The sequence below is a fragment of the Triturus cristatus genome, chromosome 6 (genome assembly GCF_964204655.1).
Source record: "Triturus cristatus chromosome 6, aTriCri1.1, whole genome shotgun sequence".
Lineage (NCBI taxonomy): Eukaryota > Metazoa > Chordata > Amphibia > Caudata > Salamandridae > Triturus > Triturus cristatus.
The window spans coordinates 592766827-592783039 of record NC_140589.1 but is presented as its reverse complement, the minus strand read 5'-3'; the positions used below and the strand labels follow the sequence as shown (position 1 = coordinate 592783039).

The window sequence follows — 16213 nt, the reverse complement described above, 5'->3', positions numbered from 1 at the left end:
AGGTTTGAGAATATCTGTTCTGAAGGTGTCGAGAAGGGAAAAGAACAAGATAATGTTGTGATTGCACGTAAAAAGAAATTGGACACTGTTGAAGAGATTGTTGGTTATCAGTTTGAAAATAGTTCAGGTGTCAACTGCTATGCTAATGTAGTGGTCAATGTTGTTTTTTATCTTGAAGGTTTGCAAGAACAAATTATGCAGAATCTGCAAAAAAGATTTTGTTCTCTGTTGTATTCTGCTTATCAAAAATTGACAACAGATACAAGTAAAACACAATCTGTTTCAGATGTTCGTAATCTTTTGGATGTGTGTTCTGGTTCTACACAATTTACACAAAATATCCAACAAGATGCTCAGGAATTTTTAATGTATATGCTTACCATTTTTGAAAATGAAGGTGTAGAAATAGAAAATATTTTTGCCTTTCTTACAAATGGGAACATCATTGTGAAAATTGCATGTATACATGTACCACTAATATAGACACTGAAAGATATCTGTATTTAACATTACCAGACTGTAAATCAGTGTCTTTCAATAAATTAGTTAAAGGTGCAAATCAAAACATGGTGTGTAGCCAATGTAAATCAGAAAGGTTATCCACATTATTTTTAACAAAATATGGACAATACATAATTTTAATGATGCAACGTTGTACAGCTTTTGGAAGAAAATTGGATACTTTAATAAAGCATATTGTAGCAAGACAACTATCAATATCAGGAAGGACTTTTGTAGCAATTACAATAATATTCCATGATGGTCCTTCCACCACATCTGGACATTACCCTGCCTATCTAAAATGTGACAAGGCTGGACACTTTGTAATGATTCCCAGTTGGTTTTCAAACAACGTTTGCCTAGGGAATTACCAAATTCCTACCTAATATTTATAAAGTCAAAGTTTTAGGAAGATAATTCATTCTCTGAGGAATTTATTATTATAATTTAATAGGACTACCATTGGACAATTTACATAAAAAGGAGTGCAAAAATACCATTTGGCCTCAAGGAAAGGTATATGTTTGAATTATGGACTTTTTTGTGCTCATTGACTCGGTGAATATTTTTAAGCAACAACATTTACAGTTTTTATAAGTTAAAGTTATAAAATGTTGTTAGCCATAAGCATATCATATATGTGTGATTTGTATTTTGTGGTATTTTACTGAGAATAGCATGTTGGGTTTATTTAAACAATCTTTTTGATTGTTTTTTTTTTGCCCGCTGTTAAGTGATGAGTACGATTGAAATCACTATTTCTAGTGAAATTCAATATATTCTGAGAACAGCAAAAAAGGCAAACAAATTAATTTGTTGAAATTATGCTGTGTTGTAAAAAATGTATTATTACATTTTATAACTATTTTTTCTTTTCTTTCACAGATCCTAATTCTAAAATATGCAATTTACATCAATTTACATTGCAAAAAAAAATCTGAAAAAAATGTATACCATTTTTAATTTCTATTACTGTGAAGGTAAGTTTAACTAAGTATTAATATGCAGAATGGGCAGAACCTACAAATATTGAACAAGTTTTTAAAAACACTCTGTTTATACCTATGTAGTTTTGAAATCTCTCTGTTATCGGATATTATGTGACCTCCAAAAAAACAGATTTGAGTGGTTCAAAATATTTCCCATTGCACCTATTGAAGGACCGCAATCATTTCAATCATTCTTGTTTGAGCATCTTTGCAGACAAAACTCTGTGCTTACCTTCTATCATTCAGAAGAAATTGTAAAACAAAAATATGTCACTTTTTGTAACATAGTTATTGCACAAGACACTCTTTCATATTTACAAAGAGAGGAAAAGGCGCTCTGTGTACTTTTTCTACTCCATGTAAATACAACATCATACACACCACTTTGCGTTGAAAGGTTGTTCTATAAGTGTTGCTGTGAATGATTGCACTGAATACTCATAGAACAAAGACACATCTCCAGATTTATCAGAAATCATAAATCTCGATATGTGTGTGAATGCTGCACCATTCTGTAATTGGTGTACGAAAGCACAACAAGGAGAATTGTTTTCTTTTCTCCTCATTTTTTTTTTTTTTTTTTTTAAAACCTTTATTGACAGTTCAATCACGAACAGGTATGAGCCTACAACCCCCCGGGGCCGGCCGCTAAGCAATCAGAGCAAAAACAGGCAAATGTAAACACGGCAGCACTTCGGGGAGGAGAATCGTAATGCTACTATTGTGAACAGCGTAGATAGGGCACCAGGAGAAAAAGGTTTTCATTTTATGATAAAACAAGGCAGAAGGATCAGGTGCCAGACAATTTTCAAACAGCAATTACAGTTATGCAGAGTAATAGACAGAAACGATTTACAGCAATCTGTTAGGTCAAAGGCGCAAACACAAGAACATCAGGATGGGGAAGAATATCGTAAGCAGTGGCGCCTGCAGTCCCCCGCCAGAACTCCCGGAAAGCACCCCGGAAATTGTGGTACACATGGAGCGGCAGCGAGTCATAGCAAAAGAAGTGTATCACGCTGATCCCAGAAAAAGAAAAACAAAAAGAAACAGAGAAGAAAAAGGAGGCCATGGAAAAGGAGAAAAAAAGACTAAAGAATCCCCTCCCCCAACCCCCCACCCTGCACCTCTGCAGATGAGTACGGCCCCCCCCCCAGCAGTGTGCCTGTCGCCCTGGAACCAGACCCGAAATATAGAAGAATAGGGAAAAAGAAGTAGGAAAAGAACCCCACCAGATGGGGGGGTAGAGAGGGTATTAATAAACTGGAGGAGGGCCTTCAAAACATACCCCCGGCTTCTCCCTCCCGCACGGCAAGTTTCCCCCAAGGTGAACAATAAACAGCACAAAATCGATCTTCTCAAAGAAAGATGGGGAGCATTATGCACCTATTATGCTGTTAGCTATGCCAGGAGAGCACGCAACCCCTAAGCCCGCCCGTCCACTAGATGACCACCCCTGAAGGATCAGCCTTATCCCTGACCACTCTTTGGAATTCTGCCCATGCCTACCCCTCGACCCAGCACCATATCCGATGTTCCAAGGTAGAGGATTGTCCAAAAACGTCCGAGAAGCGACGCATACAGGTGGGATGGAAGTCTCTGAGCATCAACACAGTCCGCAGCGTGGAGAAACAGGCTTCCCAGTGCTGCCCCAGGATATGCACTGCACTCAAGGTCCAGGAAGGCAGAAGCAGCCAAAGCAGACAATAGTTGCTGGAGTTGTCCTTGGGTCGCAGGAGGGCACGTACGGGACGAGGCTACCACATCCCACTCAGGGCCAGCGCCTCCGGGACAGATCAGGCCCTCAACCGGACGAACACACTGTAGCATACTGGCCGGAGTGTCCAGCTGTGCACTAACCTCAGGGGTGGCCGCCAAAGTTTCCTCCTGTGCGCAGTGTGAGTAGTCCCTGTGTACGTGCGGACAGGCGGGTCGCCATTGCTCCAGCGCCGACGCCACACCGTTGAGCTTACTCCCCAAGACCCCGACACCATGGATCAAGGAGGAGTGAAGAGCACCAAGGGCCTCGAGGAGGTCGCCGTACCCCAGCACAGCTCTCTGGGATCGCGCCGCCACACTCCCAAAAGTCGCACTTTCACAAGCCCGCTGCGACCCAGCGGACAGGATGGTAGGCTTCATCGCAACAAGATGGCCGCCAAGTATGCCCGACCCTCACCGGGGCCGGGACCCCGGGACAAGCGTCTCGATGTCCACGTCGCCGGCGACCTGGTTCCGGGGGCAGGCAAAAAATTATCCGTTGCGTGGTCACGGGCAACAGTCGTCCCCACCACGGACCGGCTCCCGTAGAAATCCGGGGGCGGCCCGCAATGATCCGGGCAGGATACGGGCGGCGGCCGGGCAGCTCACTATCAAAGGCAGGGTCAGCCACCGGAGGATCTGAGAGCTGCACCCCCGGGCATGCACCCGGTCCGCTACGCTTGATAATAGAAACGACCACGACGAAATGTAGGCCGAGTTTGGCACCGCTCCGGTGGACCGACTCCACCCAGTCACAACAGACCGCTGTTGTTGACCTGCCACCCGGCCACGGCGTCCACTCGAGGTCCCGGCCCCGGGGCCGCACAGGCCGCAAAGTTCAGATGCTCATTTCTCCGGCGGTACCGCAGCCAGAAACCTCGGAGTCACTCAGTCGGGGGCCACTCTCCTTCAGAAACACGACCGCGTAGCACAGGTTGAGGATCTCGTGCAGGATATCCGTGCGGGATGCGGAGGTTCACGGAGCCGGGAGTCTACGCTGCCGTCCCGGTCGCCATCTTGGCTCCTCCCTCTTCTCCTCATTTTTAAATCTTCAATGCATGCTAAAATGTTCAGCATACATTGAAGGAGAAAAATGTGTTTACTGATTGTTTTTGTGCAGGAAGGTGTGTCTTTCTGCTCAAAAACAAACAGCACATGACACAGATATCCTTCCACTATGGTGCAAGGGTGCCTGTGTCACCACATGGCTACAATTTAAGCAGCCGTGCAGAGAGAAGCATAGATGTGCAACATATTTATGTACATATGTTGCATCCCTGTGCTTCGGAAGTACTACAGCACACTGCAGTTAAAAAGGTTACTGTGTGATGCTGCAGCACTTCCTCATAGTTCTGCACTTATACATTCACCATACGCTATTAATGCATTCATTCAGTCAATTACGTACTACACATGCATTCATCTAAACTTTCACACACCAACAAACAAATATAGCTCTTTTTTTAAACCAGGAAAGTAGGAAAGTTAGTTCTTAGAAGAACTTTTTTTTTCTTTTTTTTTTTTTTTTCTTTTTTTGAACAATTTTTACATTTTGGGGGATTTTCTTGAACAAAAAAAAGGAAAAAACAGAACTGGAGGAACAAAACAATGAACTTCAGGGGAAAAAAATATAAAGCTAGCAATGGTGACTCTCTTGCTTGCGGCAGATTAGATCAATTGACTGCTCCCCGAAGCATAAAATAGCATTGCATTTTATGCAGAGCACTTTCAAGTATTGGAACTGTGGACGGATGTCCAAATTTTGTGCAGAAGGATCCACTCTTGAAGTGCTTGGCTGCGATGAATCCGAAGGAGCAGGAACGACTCATTCTGCGGCATTCCTCCCGAGCAAGGTTTTCCGGATGAAGGGTCCTCAGATGCTTCATCATGCTCGCAGTTCCGCAGGAATATTTTTTGTTTGGATCCCCACGGGACAGCACTCTCTGGCAGATCTTTCAGGTCACCAAGGTGGCATTGGTCTTTGTTTGCCCCTCAGGATACGTGAAAAATTTCCATACCACAGATGAAAAACGTGGTGGGCGTGCTGGCTCTTCCAAAAAATCACCCTCAGATGAATGAGGAGATCAAGGAGATGCCTGCTGCCTTGAAGCCATTGTTTCTAAAGAAAAAAGTTTGAGCTAAGTGAAAACTTAGTCAAAAAAGCTTCTTCTCTGCAAAGAGATGCTCCTCCAAAGAAGGTCAAAGCAGAATGATTGAAATGGGTGGGGGCTTTCAATAGTTAGAACAGGAAGTGTAATCGGACCAATCAAATCTCTTTTTTTCAGGTCACATGGGATCCGCGCACCATGCGCTTACGCAGCACGCACCTAGCGCGCATCCGTGAAATTGAATTTAAAAAGAATATAGGATTAGATGTAAAAATATATTACTTTTATGAGTAGTTTAGAGTTTGCCTTCAATTAATATTTACATGAAATACATATATATATGTTTTTTTAAATGTTAAATATTTCACGGGATTCGCGCACCCACTGCGTCTTGCACGCACATGACGCTTCGTGGAACCGCGCAAGCGTCGCGTAACCTGCATCGTACGTGTCGCGTATAGGCTTGGAGCGTGTACCTGTCGCATTGCAATTCCGCACCAAACACGTACCCAACGCTTACCGTACGCGGATGCTTTCGGGTAGGGATCGTGAACGGTGCGCATAGGGTGCGCGGATCCCAAACAATGGAAAAAAAATAAATAAATAAAGTTCTGAAAATATAGTTTAAAAAATATTTTAAAAAAATATAAAAATATATTTTAAAACATTAACAATTTTTTTTACAAAAACCCAATAAAAACAAATAATATTTTTTAATTTTTAAAAGAATTCATTGAAAAGTTAAGTTAAAAAAAGGTGATAAAAAATTATTTTTAAAAAGCATAATTAAAGGAATTGACACTGAAATTGAAAAATTTTGAAATTCAATGGAAATCGTTAAACATCATAGCTTTAGAGATAAATTATAGATAGGAATTAGCATTTAAAAAACCTTTGAAATTCACAGAAAAAACCATAGGTTTCAGGGGTGTTATAGTTAGCTGGACATTTCCCTTATACAAAACCCTAGAAATTCCCCCGTTATAGTTAGTTCAGCTAACTATAACTCGATGTGCCCCCACAATGCACTGCTGATGACGTCACATATTACATCACTCATGACATGGTCAGTGACATCACTGATGACATCTCAAATGACATCACTGATGACATCACTGATGTTTCTGTAAAGTTTTAATATGTTTAACATATATAGGGAAAGGCCTATGGAAGAATGAGTGGGTGTATAAGTGTGTGAATGGATGATTTTCTAGGTGCGTGAATGACTCTATAAGTGAGTCATTAAATGTATCTTACTGCAGACTAGTGACTAAACTGTGTGAATGTCTGTATCTGCCTGTCTTTTGGTGTATAAGTGGCTGCATGGTTTTGTGAATAGCTATATGAGTGTCTATATGGGTTATTGATTGGTTGTCTGAGTATCTGTATGGGTGCCCGAGTGTTTGTGTGGGTAGGGTGTGTGTGACTCTGTGCATAGATGTGTGAGTGGGTGATTCTATGGGTGCATGGTTTTAAGAGTGCATCTGTGATGGACTGTATGGTTGGGTGAGTGTATGTATGGGTGTGTTAGTGATTGAATGTATATCTCAGTGGTACATGTGTGAGTAACTACATATGTGAAAGGCAGGGTATATGTGTGTAAGAGTATATAACTGGGTATATGTGAGAGTGTGTGATTGTGAGAGTGGCTGTATGGATGAGTGTGTGCTTGTATCAGTAATTGTATAAGAGCGTAAGAATGTGGTAGTATTTTTATGAGTAAGTGAACTTGTGTGTGTATAACTGTATAGGTGAGTAAATTGGAGTGTGATTAATTATTTGCATGATTGACTAGGTGTGTGAGTATGTCTATGGATGATTGGCGGTGTCTGAGTGTCTATATAGGTATATAAATGCATATGATAGTCCTGTACCTTAGTGACTGTAAGTATGAGTGACTCTACAGGTGAGTGAGTGGAGGTGTGTGTAGACCTAAGAGTCAAAGAGTGGGTATGTAGTTATTGGTATTGGAGTATCTATGTTTTTGAGAATGGCCGTCTGAAATTTTGAGTCGGTGTATCAAAGGTTATATTAGGGTGTGAGAAGATGCACTAATTTATTACATGGATGATGTCATCAGTGATGTCATCAGTGATGTCATTTGAGATGTCATCAGTGATGTCATCAGTGATGTCACTGACCATGTCATGATTGATGTAATATGTGATGTCATCAGCAGTGCATTGCGGGGGGGCGCAAGTTATAGTTAGCTGAACTAACTATAACGGGGGAATTTCTAGGGTTTTGTATGAGGGAAATGTCCAGCTAACTATAACATCCCTGAAACCTATGTTTTTTTCAGTGAATTTCTAAGGTTTTTTAAATGCCAATTCCTAACTATAACGTGCATGAAACCTATGGTTTTTTCAGTGAATATATATATTTGTGTGGGTGGGTTTGGGTTAAAAATACTATTTAACATGTAGAATGTTATTTAAATGTTGTAACTACCTTCGATGCAACAACTGATATTCGTGATAATATGTCATTCTAGCACCTCTTTATCTTTACCTAAAAGTTTATTAATTTGGCCCGCTTCCACTAATTCCATATTCTGTACCATCCATTGCAGTAAAACACCTGCTCTACAATAATTCAGGACACCTCAGTGAATAGAACGCTAGCCAGTGACAAAAGCATTGATCTGAAGATCACAAATTTGAATTCCAGCACATCATACTCAGTCTACCATCCTTGCAAGGTCAGTACATTTCTGACCAATAAATTGGACAATACTAACACCTGTTATCAGCAACCAGAGTTGCCATCTGGATGTTTTTTTAATATCCTGGTAGGTATTTTTAAGGTGCAGGCTGGTAAGAATGGTGGCAATCCTACATGCAGCACTTACAAAGGGAACACATTATGCATTATGAAGCTTTAAATATAAAAACAAGTTATCATTATTATTTTTTAATAGCTCCTGAAAATTTCTACCCAACGTCATGCCATCTATTTCTGTAAGTTCTTTAATCACCCCTGTAATTCCCACTTTCTGCATTATCTAGGCTAAAAGTTTACATTGCTTTTCTCCTTGTAAGTGTATTAATTGCACATGTATTAAAGTGTTTAATGATGCTCTCTCCTATCCCTAATCGATCCCTGCATAGTATTGTTACTAAATTAAAAGAATTGAAAAAAGCTCGATATACCAGAGCAATCTTATTAAAATCCCCCTGGTCTTCCTTCCCGCAATTTAACTAACTATGATAATTTAATCATTCAAAACCACCAAAGAATTGTCGCAATGCATGTTTAGATGGAATCTAAATCAATGTTATAAGGCAGAAATTGGAGATGTTGGTGATATTTTATTTAACCTTTGTAGCAATGTATTCTGCCAAACTATTAAGGTGGCAAGTAGACTTCTGGCTTCAAAAAGAAGAGTCTTGAGAATCAAGGCACAATGGACATTGGTTTGGAAACAAAAACCAATGCTTTTTAAAACTAAAGTTTTGTCCATTTGTTGACTATATCAAAGTTGTATCCTCTGTACACTTCCCTGATAAAGTGCAACTAATGCAATACAAAAACAACTTGCGTTTCAAAGAATTAACTTCAAATGGAGGGAAAATATGCCCAACACGCAAATAGATTATTTCACATACCTCTTATGCACGTCCAGCAGTCTTCTTTTTTATTGTGCTTGGCAAGCTCATCTTCTGTTACCTCAATGAACCTCCCCTTTAGCCCTGATAAGTCCTTGTGGCTTTTTGTCAATTTTACCCAGTCCATAAGACTTCTTCCTGGCTTCAGAGGTACCTAAAACACAACAAAATGACATTTTAACACTATCCAGGATCTACTACGCCAAATTCAAATATCCTAATCAATGTGCATTATTCAGCAGCTAAACATGCAATATTCCGATTTTTAGGGTGAAGTAAGCCATCAGGTACTATCACAAAATAAAACATCTCTGTGGTGGACACTGCTAGAAAATACAGAGCACCGCAGATGCCTGTTGACTAATTACTGCCACATTGTAAGGAAAAAAAGTTATTATGTGGAGAACAGGTCTTCATACTTACGTAATTTCATTTGTTTCAGTGTGAACTTATCAAAGGACACAAACTTAATGTTGAGTGAAGACCACAGGGATATTCTCTAAACCAACAAGTCTGATCCCTGTCTCAGTCATAACAAAACAGGTCTGGTCTCCACCATTTACTCTAATAAAGAATGACAATTTCTGTCATAAGATGATGTTGCTTATCTACAGTGCCAGAATGGAAATACAAATCAGCTCTGGCATAATGGTTCAAACCAGCCGCAACTATATAAGCACAACATTGGTAAAGCCAAAAAAGTTGCCTTAATTCCTATCTCAATGGAAATCACAAGACCACCAATAAACCTGCAAATGATCAGGAAGTGCCAAGACAGCTATTGAATTCTGGTCATCATTTGAAAGTGAATTGAGAGTCCAACACCTCTCATAAACAAGCATTGGCATGGCCAATAGGTCTCGCTTTTGGGAACTTATAAGTGTTTATCCATGAAACAGTTGATGTTATCGCACCACGGATATTGTGCTGCATAACTAAATACTTATAAAGGTCCCAAAAGCGAGATCTATTGGCTATGCCAATGCTTGTTTCACAGGGTGGACGTTGTCCACCCTGATAAGAAGTTGGGCCCCTCTAAAAAAAGATGCTGAATTCGTCCTGGTGTAATTTCCAAACACCAGGACACTTTCAGCAGTGCCTGCACTTTGTTATCTGCTTTTGATCTGCAACACCGTGCAGGCAGGGATGGGGCTCTCTTATGTCTGTCTGACTCCTGCTGGGCCCATAACAAAGGCCGAATCTCAGGAGTCATCAGGCCTCCTTTTATTGGAGTCTCCTGGCTGGCAGCAGTCAGGAGCCTCACACCTGATGCAAATGCAGCAGAGGGTAAACAAAGGCTCACACCTTAGCACTTCACACATACTTAAGAGGTAGCTTTTCACTTTGTTCAAGCTCTGTTTAGGAGATATGCATTCACTGTAAGAAAGTCAGATGTGTTGATCTTTCCCAGTAATTTTACAAAATAAATAGCATTTATATAGCGCTTACTACCCCTGAGTTGGCGTTGTAATAATTGAAATATCACAATTTCTTTTAAAGCACTATGGCTATAGAAAGCTTAATGCTGACAAAAGGTAACATTGTTTTATGTGTAGCGTACAAAAGTGTGAATCTTCTGCCTAAATCAGGAGGGTTTGCAAGTACACTCGAAATGTGCTCAAATGTACTTATGATACACCTGCTAAACTTATATGTGAGAGTTAAGATCTGATGTCACTTCTTGTGATGTCAGGCGCCGCGATGTCACGCGCTGCAATGCCACTTGCACACTGATTAACTAGGTTAGTCCCCCCACTTCTTTTTTTAGGACTTGTGCCCTGAGCCAGACCGTTGGGTCGGCTCTTCCTATTAATTTGTTGGCTAGCACACACCTATCCCTCCCTGTCCAGCTCCCCATGCTGCATTATAGTTTGCGTTCATTTTCCCATTAAAAGTATTCAGAACAACGTCTCATCGTTAGGGTGACCAGATTTTCAAAATTAAAAACCGGGACGGCCATCGACATAGTAATAGGACTATGTTTTGTCCGGGTCCGCCCTGGCCAAAACATAGTGCTAATAGTATGTCGATGGTCATTCCTGGTCTGTCGGCTTAAACTGCCGACTTTGGTGCTGGAAACCAGAGTTTGAGCCTCGAAGTCGCGTCACGGTCCACATCCTGTGATTCTGGGCAAAAAACTTAATCTCCTCGTGCCTGAATGTGTAATGTAAATACGGTGCTCATGTGAAGCGCTCCAAGACCTTCGGGTCGGGTTCGCGCTAAATAAATATGCAACAAAAAAAAAAAAAAAAAAAAAAAGGGAGGGTCGTAGGAACGTGAGCTCGTACCACACTTGGTTAATGTGGGGGCTCAGCTGACCCTCTCTCAAAAATTGGGACGTCTTTGTTGCAGGTATAAGTGTCGGGAAACGAGTACTGTCCGGGCAAACTCAGGACGTCTGGTTACCCTACTCCATCTACGTCGACAGTCTTCGGAACTACTACTACTCTTCATGTGTATATTGTTGCTGGTCTACGTTCCACTCGACGCGTGCGCAGCATCGGAAGTTGTGTACCAGAACGCACAGAAAGACAACGTAGCGTAGCGTGCTTGTCACTGATGATGTGTCCGGGCTTTTAGCCAATCAAAAGCCACGTTTTAATATTTGTAATCGATTCTACGTCCCCGGATTCTACTACTTCCCCGGTATACTTTTACATTATTTCCTCTGCAAACCTTACTACGTTTTAAAATATTTATGTTACTTTTAGGGTAGTTGTAGAATTATTGAATACTTTTTTCTAGGTGCATAGTTGCCTTCCAAATATAAGACGCGTTAACAGCTCGCCCTCGGAAGAAATAACACAGCCGCGCATTTCGAATAGTTTGCCACAGCACTGTCTTTTTCACTGGGCGGGGGTTTGGTTATCCTTGTTTACGCATCTGTGGTCCGCGCCGCTCAATCTTGAAGTTCTCGAACTTTATAGCCACTGAGTTCCCTGTTTTTCCCTCTGCCCCTCCCCTTCAAATCCGGATTTTGACCATTCCTGGTTGGTGGTGTGACGCAGAGTTGCAATTCAGTGCAGTCCTTAAGTTAAAGTTCACCGTAGAGAGGCTTTTAGTTTCAGACTGACACGTTTGGGGATATGAGCAGACGACCAGAGCCTTCTTTGCTTGAACCAGGTTAGTTCCCACTTCTAAGCAGTTGACAAGCATTGGCCGCACGCGCGCCTCGCGCTTTAAGTTTAAAAAAAAAATAAGACAAGCCCGGCGGAGCGTGGCGCGCGCGCGCGCGCTTGGGGGCGGGGGAGCGGACCCTTTGAAGTGCTCCCAAAAGGCGGATTGCATGGCGGCACGATGCGCGTGATTGTGCGCGTGCTAGCCATGCAATCCGCGTTTTGGGAGCACTTTTGAAAACCCGTATTCAATAGTCTCGCTTTGCTTACGCGATAGCAAGGCGAGACCTAAAAACTATTGCTACAGCTATGGAAAAGGGTTTTCCGGTGCAAAAGAATAATTTTTCAACAAAACCTCTGTCTATATGTCTGTGATGTACATGCTTTCGAAGATTCATAAAGATAGTGAACATCTCCCTGATAATTTCATTAAGCCCTTTGTATATAAACACAGGCATACATGAGGGATAGTAGAGACTACATTAACATTATCTAATGGTATCAAAAATCTCCCTTTTCATGCTACTTCACAATTCACACTCTTTTTAGTACACTTATGTCGCCCAAAGAGATGCAATTAATGTCCTTACTGAAGTACTTGACTCAAGATTTCATTCTATAGAGGTCCAAACAAGGTTTAATGTTTAATAGACTGCCTTAACAAAAATATCTTTAAATGTTTTGACAACTTTTATTTTCAAATCAAATTAGAAGCAGTGAATGAATTCCAATACTTCTTAGAACTATAATAGAATGTTTGCTATGCCATCAGCATTGTCGCTTGCTACTTCAAACTTTCAAAAAGCATGACCCATACACTTATAATGGTCACAGGATTTCCCCAACATCAGGCTTATCATACAGCACAACTATCATATGGAATAAATTCTGGCTTTATGATCCCAGTTAAAGAAGAGGAGTATCATATATGACCTATTCGATCCAGCATCAAGGCTGGAAACAACAGAGGGAAAACCCAGGGAATTCTATGAACCAGAGGAACTGCAGAAATTCCTGGAACAACTGGTGGAACGTTTGATAGATACCAGCACAGCATTATAGAATAACAACAATATTCGGGAGCCAAAATCAGCATGCAAACTCTACAGATTACACATCTTCCTAACAAAGAACTCACAGAAGAACATACTGCAGAAAAGGATCCACAAAATGTAAGTCAGTAAATTGATGCTATTATAACATCAACAAAGAACTCCATACCAACTATGTAAGAGAAATTCACAATGTACCCTCAAGCCTTACATTATTTTAACCAAGACCCAACCAAACCTATTGTGCTGAAAAATGAACTTCCGAAGAGTGAAATACAACAAGCTTGTCTAAACATTTAGAACACTGTTACATTGCATTGGGTAGTGAGCTGTTTAGGTATTACCTTACTCTTTGCAATTGCTAGTACTACCCTAGAGAATCAAAAACACTTTTGAAAAAGAACCCGAGGACCTGTGAGTCTTATAGGCCTATCTCTCTTCTTAATAGTGATCATAAAATATACACCCAGATTCTAACTAAACGTCTGGATAAGGTGGCAGGATCACTAATTCATTCTGATCAAAAGGCTTTATGAAAGGGAGGCAACTTCACGATCTGATTGGGGCGATCGATATGGCAAGAGAATACGGGGTCCCGTTGGCAGTAAGGACCTTTGAGGCTGCGAAGGCTTCCGATATGGTCAGCTGGCCCTTTTTAGGTTCACCTACGCAGCACGCATGTGCTGCATAGGAGGGCCTTTAGCCGTCGTTCTTCACTTTTTCAAGCACTGCACTCGTGCTTGTGGTGGCATCCACCTTGCGGGAGCACACAGCGGCGCGCCACAAGCACGAGTACAGTGCTTGAAAAAGTGAAGACTGCGCGCATGTGCGCGCACGCACCACTTCCGGGCGTGATGAGATAAGAGTTTAACGTGTTTTCTCAGGTGCGTTGTAATCCTTACCCGATGTGCTGTCTCTCTATCTTAATTGAATTACTTTAAAATGAAATCGATTAATATAAAGTAGCAATAACGAGCACAAGCAGGAGTGCTTTAAAACAGCTGCTGCTTGTGCTCTTTTGAAAGATAGGAAATTACAGGTTTTCAGAACATGCGGATACAAGTCTTCACTATAATTGTTTCTTTTATTTGTTCTGCATGTATTTATTTGCATATAATAATGTAGTATCCTCAGAGCATTAGGAATAGCCACAAATCGTTAAACTCTGCAAACATGTACGAGTTTTATATTCGAACCATTGTCACAATGAAAGTTGAGCTTTCACTCTAACTGCAAATGCCTTGCATTAATGGCTGACTCACTCTCACTGACACTCTCACAGACTCTCACTGACACTCTCACAGACTCTCACTCTCTCACTAACACTCTCACTGACACTGACACTCTTACTCATACTCACACTCTCACTCATACTCACACTCTCACTCACACTGACTCTCTATCTCACACTGACTCACTGACTCTCTCACTCACACTGACTCTCACTCACACTGACAGACTCTCCCACTCTCTCACTCACTCTCACTGACAGACTGACTCACTCACTCTCACTGACTCACTCTCACTGACAGACTCTCCCACTCACTCTCACTCACTGATTGACTCTCCCACTTACTCTCACTCACTGACTCACTGACTCACTCACTCTCACTGACTGACTCACTCTCACTGACTGACTCACTCTCACTGACTGACTCTCACTGAGAGACTCACTCTCTCTCACTGACTCACTCTCACTGACAGACTCTCACTGACAGACTGACTCACTCTCACTGACAGACTCTTACTGACTCACTTTCACAGACTCTCCCACTCTCTCTCACTGGCTGACTTACTATCTCACTCTCACTGACTGACTTTCTCTTAATGACTGACATAATCTCTCTCATGGACTGACTCACTCTCACTGACAGATTCTCACTGACAGACTGACTCACTAACTCTCACTGATAGACTCTCACTCACCCTCACTGACAGACTCTCCCACTCACTGACTCGCAAAACTCTCTCACTGACTGACTCACTCACTCTCACTGACAGACTCTCCCACTCACTCTCACTCACTGACTGACACTCTCACTCACTGACTGACTCACTCACTCTCACTGACTGACTCACTCTCACTGACTGACAGACTCACTCTCACTGAGTGACAGACTTTCTCTCAATGACTGACAGAATCTCTCTCACTGACTGACTCACTCTCATTGACTCACTCACTGACTGACAGACTCTCACTGACAGACTCACCCACTCTCGCTCACTGACTGACTCAGTCTCACTGACTGACAGACTCAGTCTCACTGACTGACAGACTCATTCTCACTGACTGACAGACTTACTCTCACTGACTGACAGATTCACTCTCACTCACTCACTGACTCACTCTCACTCACTCACTCACTCTCACTGACAGACTCTCACCTACAGACTCACTCACTCTCTCACTGACTCTCCCACTCTCTCACTGACTGACTCATTCACTTTCACTGACTGACTCACTCTCACTGACAGACTCTCACTCTCACTCACTGACTGACACTCTCACTCACTGACTGACTCACTCACTCTCACTGACTCACTCTCACTGACTCACAGACTCTCACTGATTGACAGACTCTCACTGACTGACAGACTCTCCCACTCTCTCCCACTGGCTGGCTGACTCACTCACTCTCACTGACTGACTGACAAACTTTCTCTCAATGACTGACAGAATCTCTCTCACTGACAGACTCTCCCACTCACTCTCACTCACTGACTGACACTCTCACTCACTGACTGACTCACTCACTCTCACTGACTCACAGACTCTCACTGATTGACAGACTCTCACTGACTGACAGACTCTCCCACTCTCTCCCACTGGCTGGCTGACTCACTCACTCTCACTGACTGACTGACAAACTTTCTCTCAATGACTGACAGAATCTCTCTCACTGACTGACTCACTCTCACTGACAGATTCTCACTGACAGATTGACTCACTAATTCTCACTGACAGACTCTCACTGACAGACTCTCCCAATCTCTCACTGACTCTCAAAACTCTCTCACTGACTAACTCACTCACTCTCACTGACAGACTCAGACTCACTCACTCTCACTGACAGGCTCTCA

At 42.0% G+C, this 16213-nt stretch overlaps 1 protein-coding gene across 2 annotated transcripts in view; it reads right to left on the bottom strand.

The window, feature by feature from the left end:
• Positions 1-16213, bottom strand: part of CYB5R4 (cytochrome b5 reductase 4) — a 1096425-nt gene that overhangs the window by 1027818 nt on the left and 52394 nt on the right. For both annotated transcript variants that reach the window (XM_085611035.1, XM_085611036.1), the window contains exon 2: positions 8965-9118. In XM_085611035.1, the coding sequence (XP_085467161.1) occupies positions 8965-9118 (154 nt within the window). The remainder of the gene's footprint in view (positions 1-8964; positions 9119-16213) is intronic.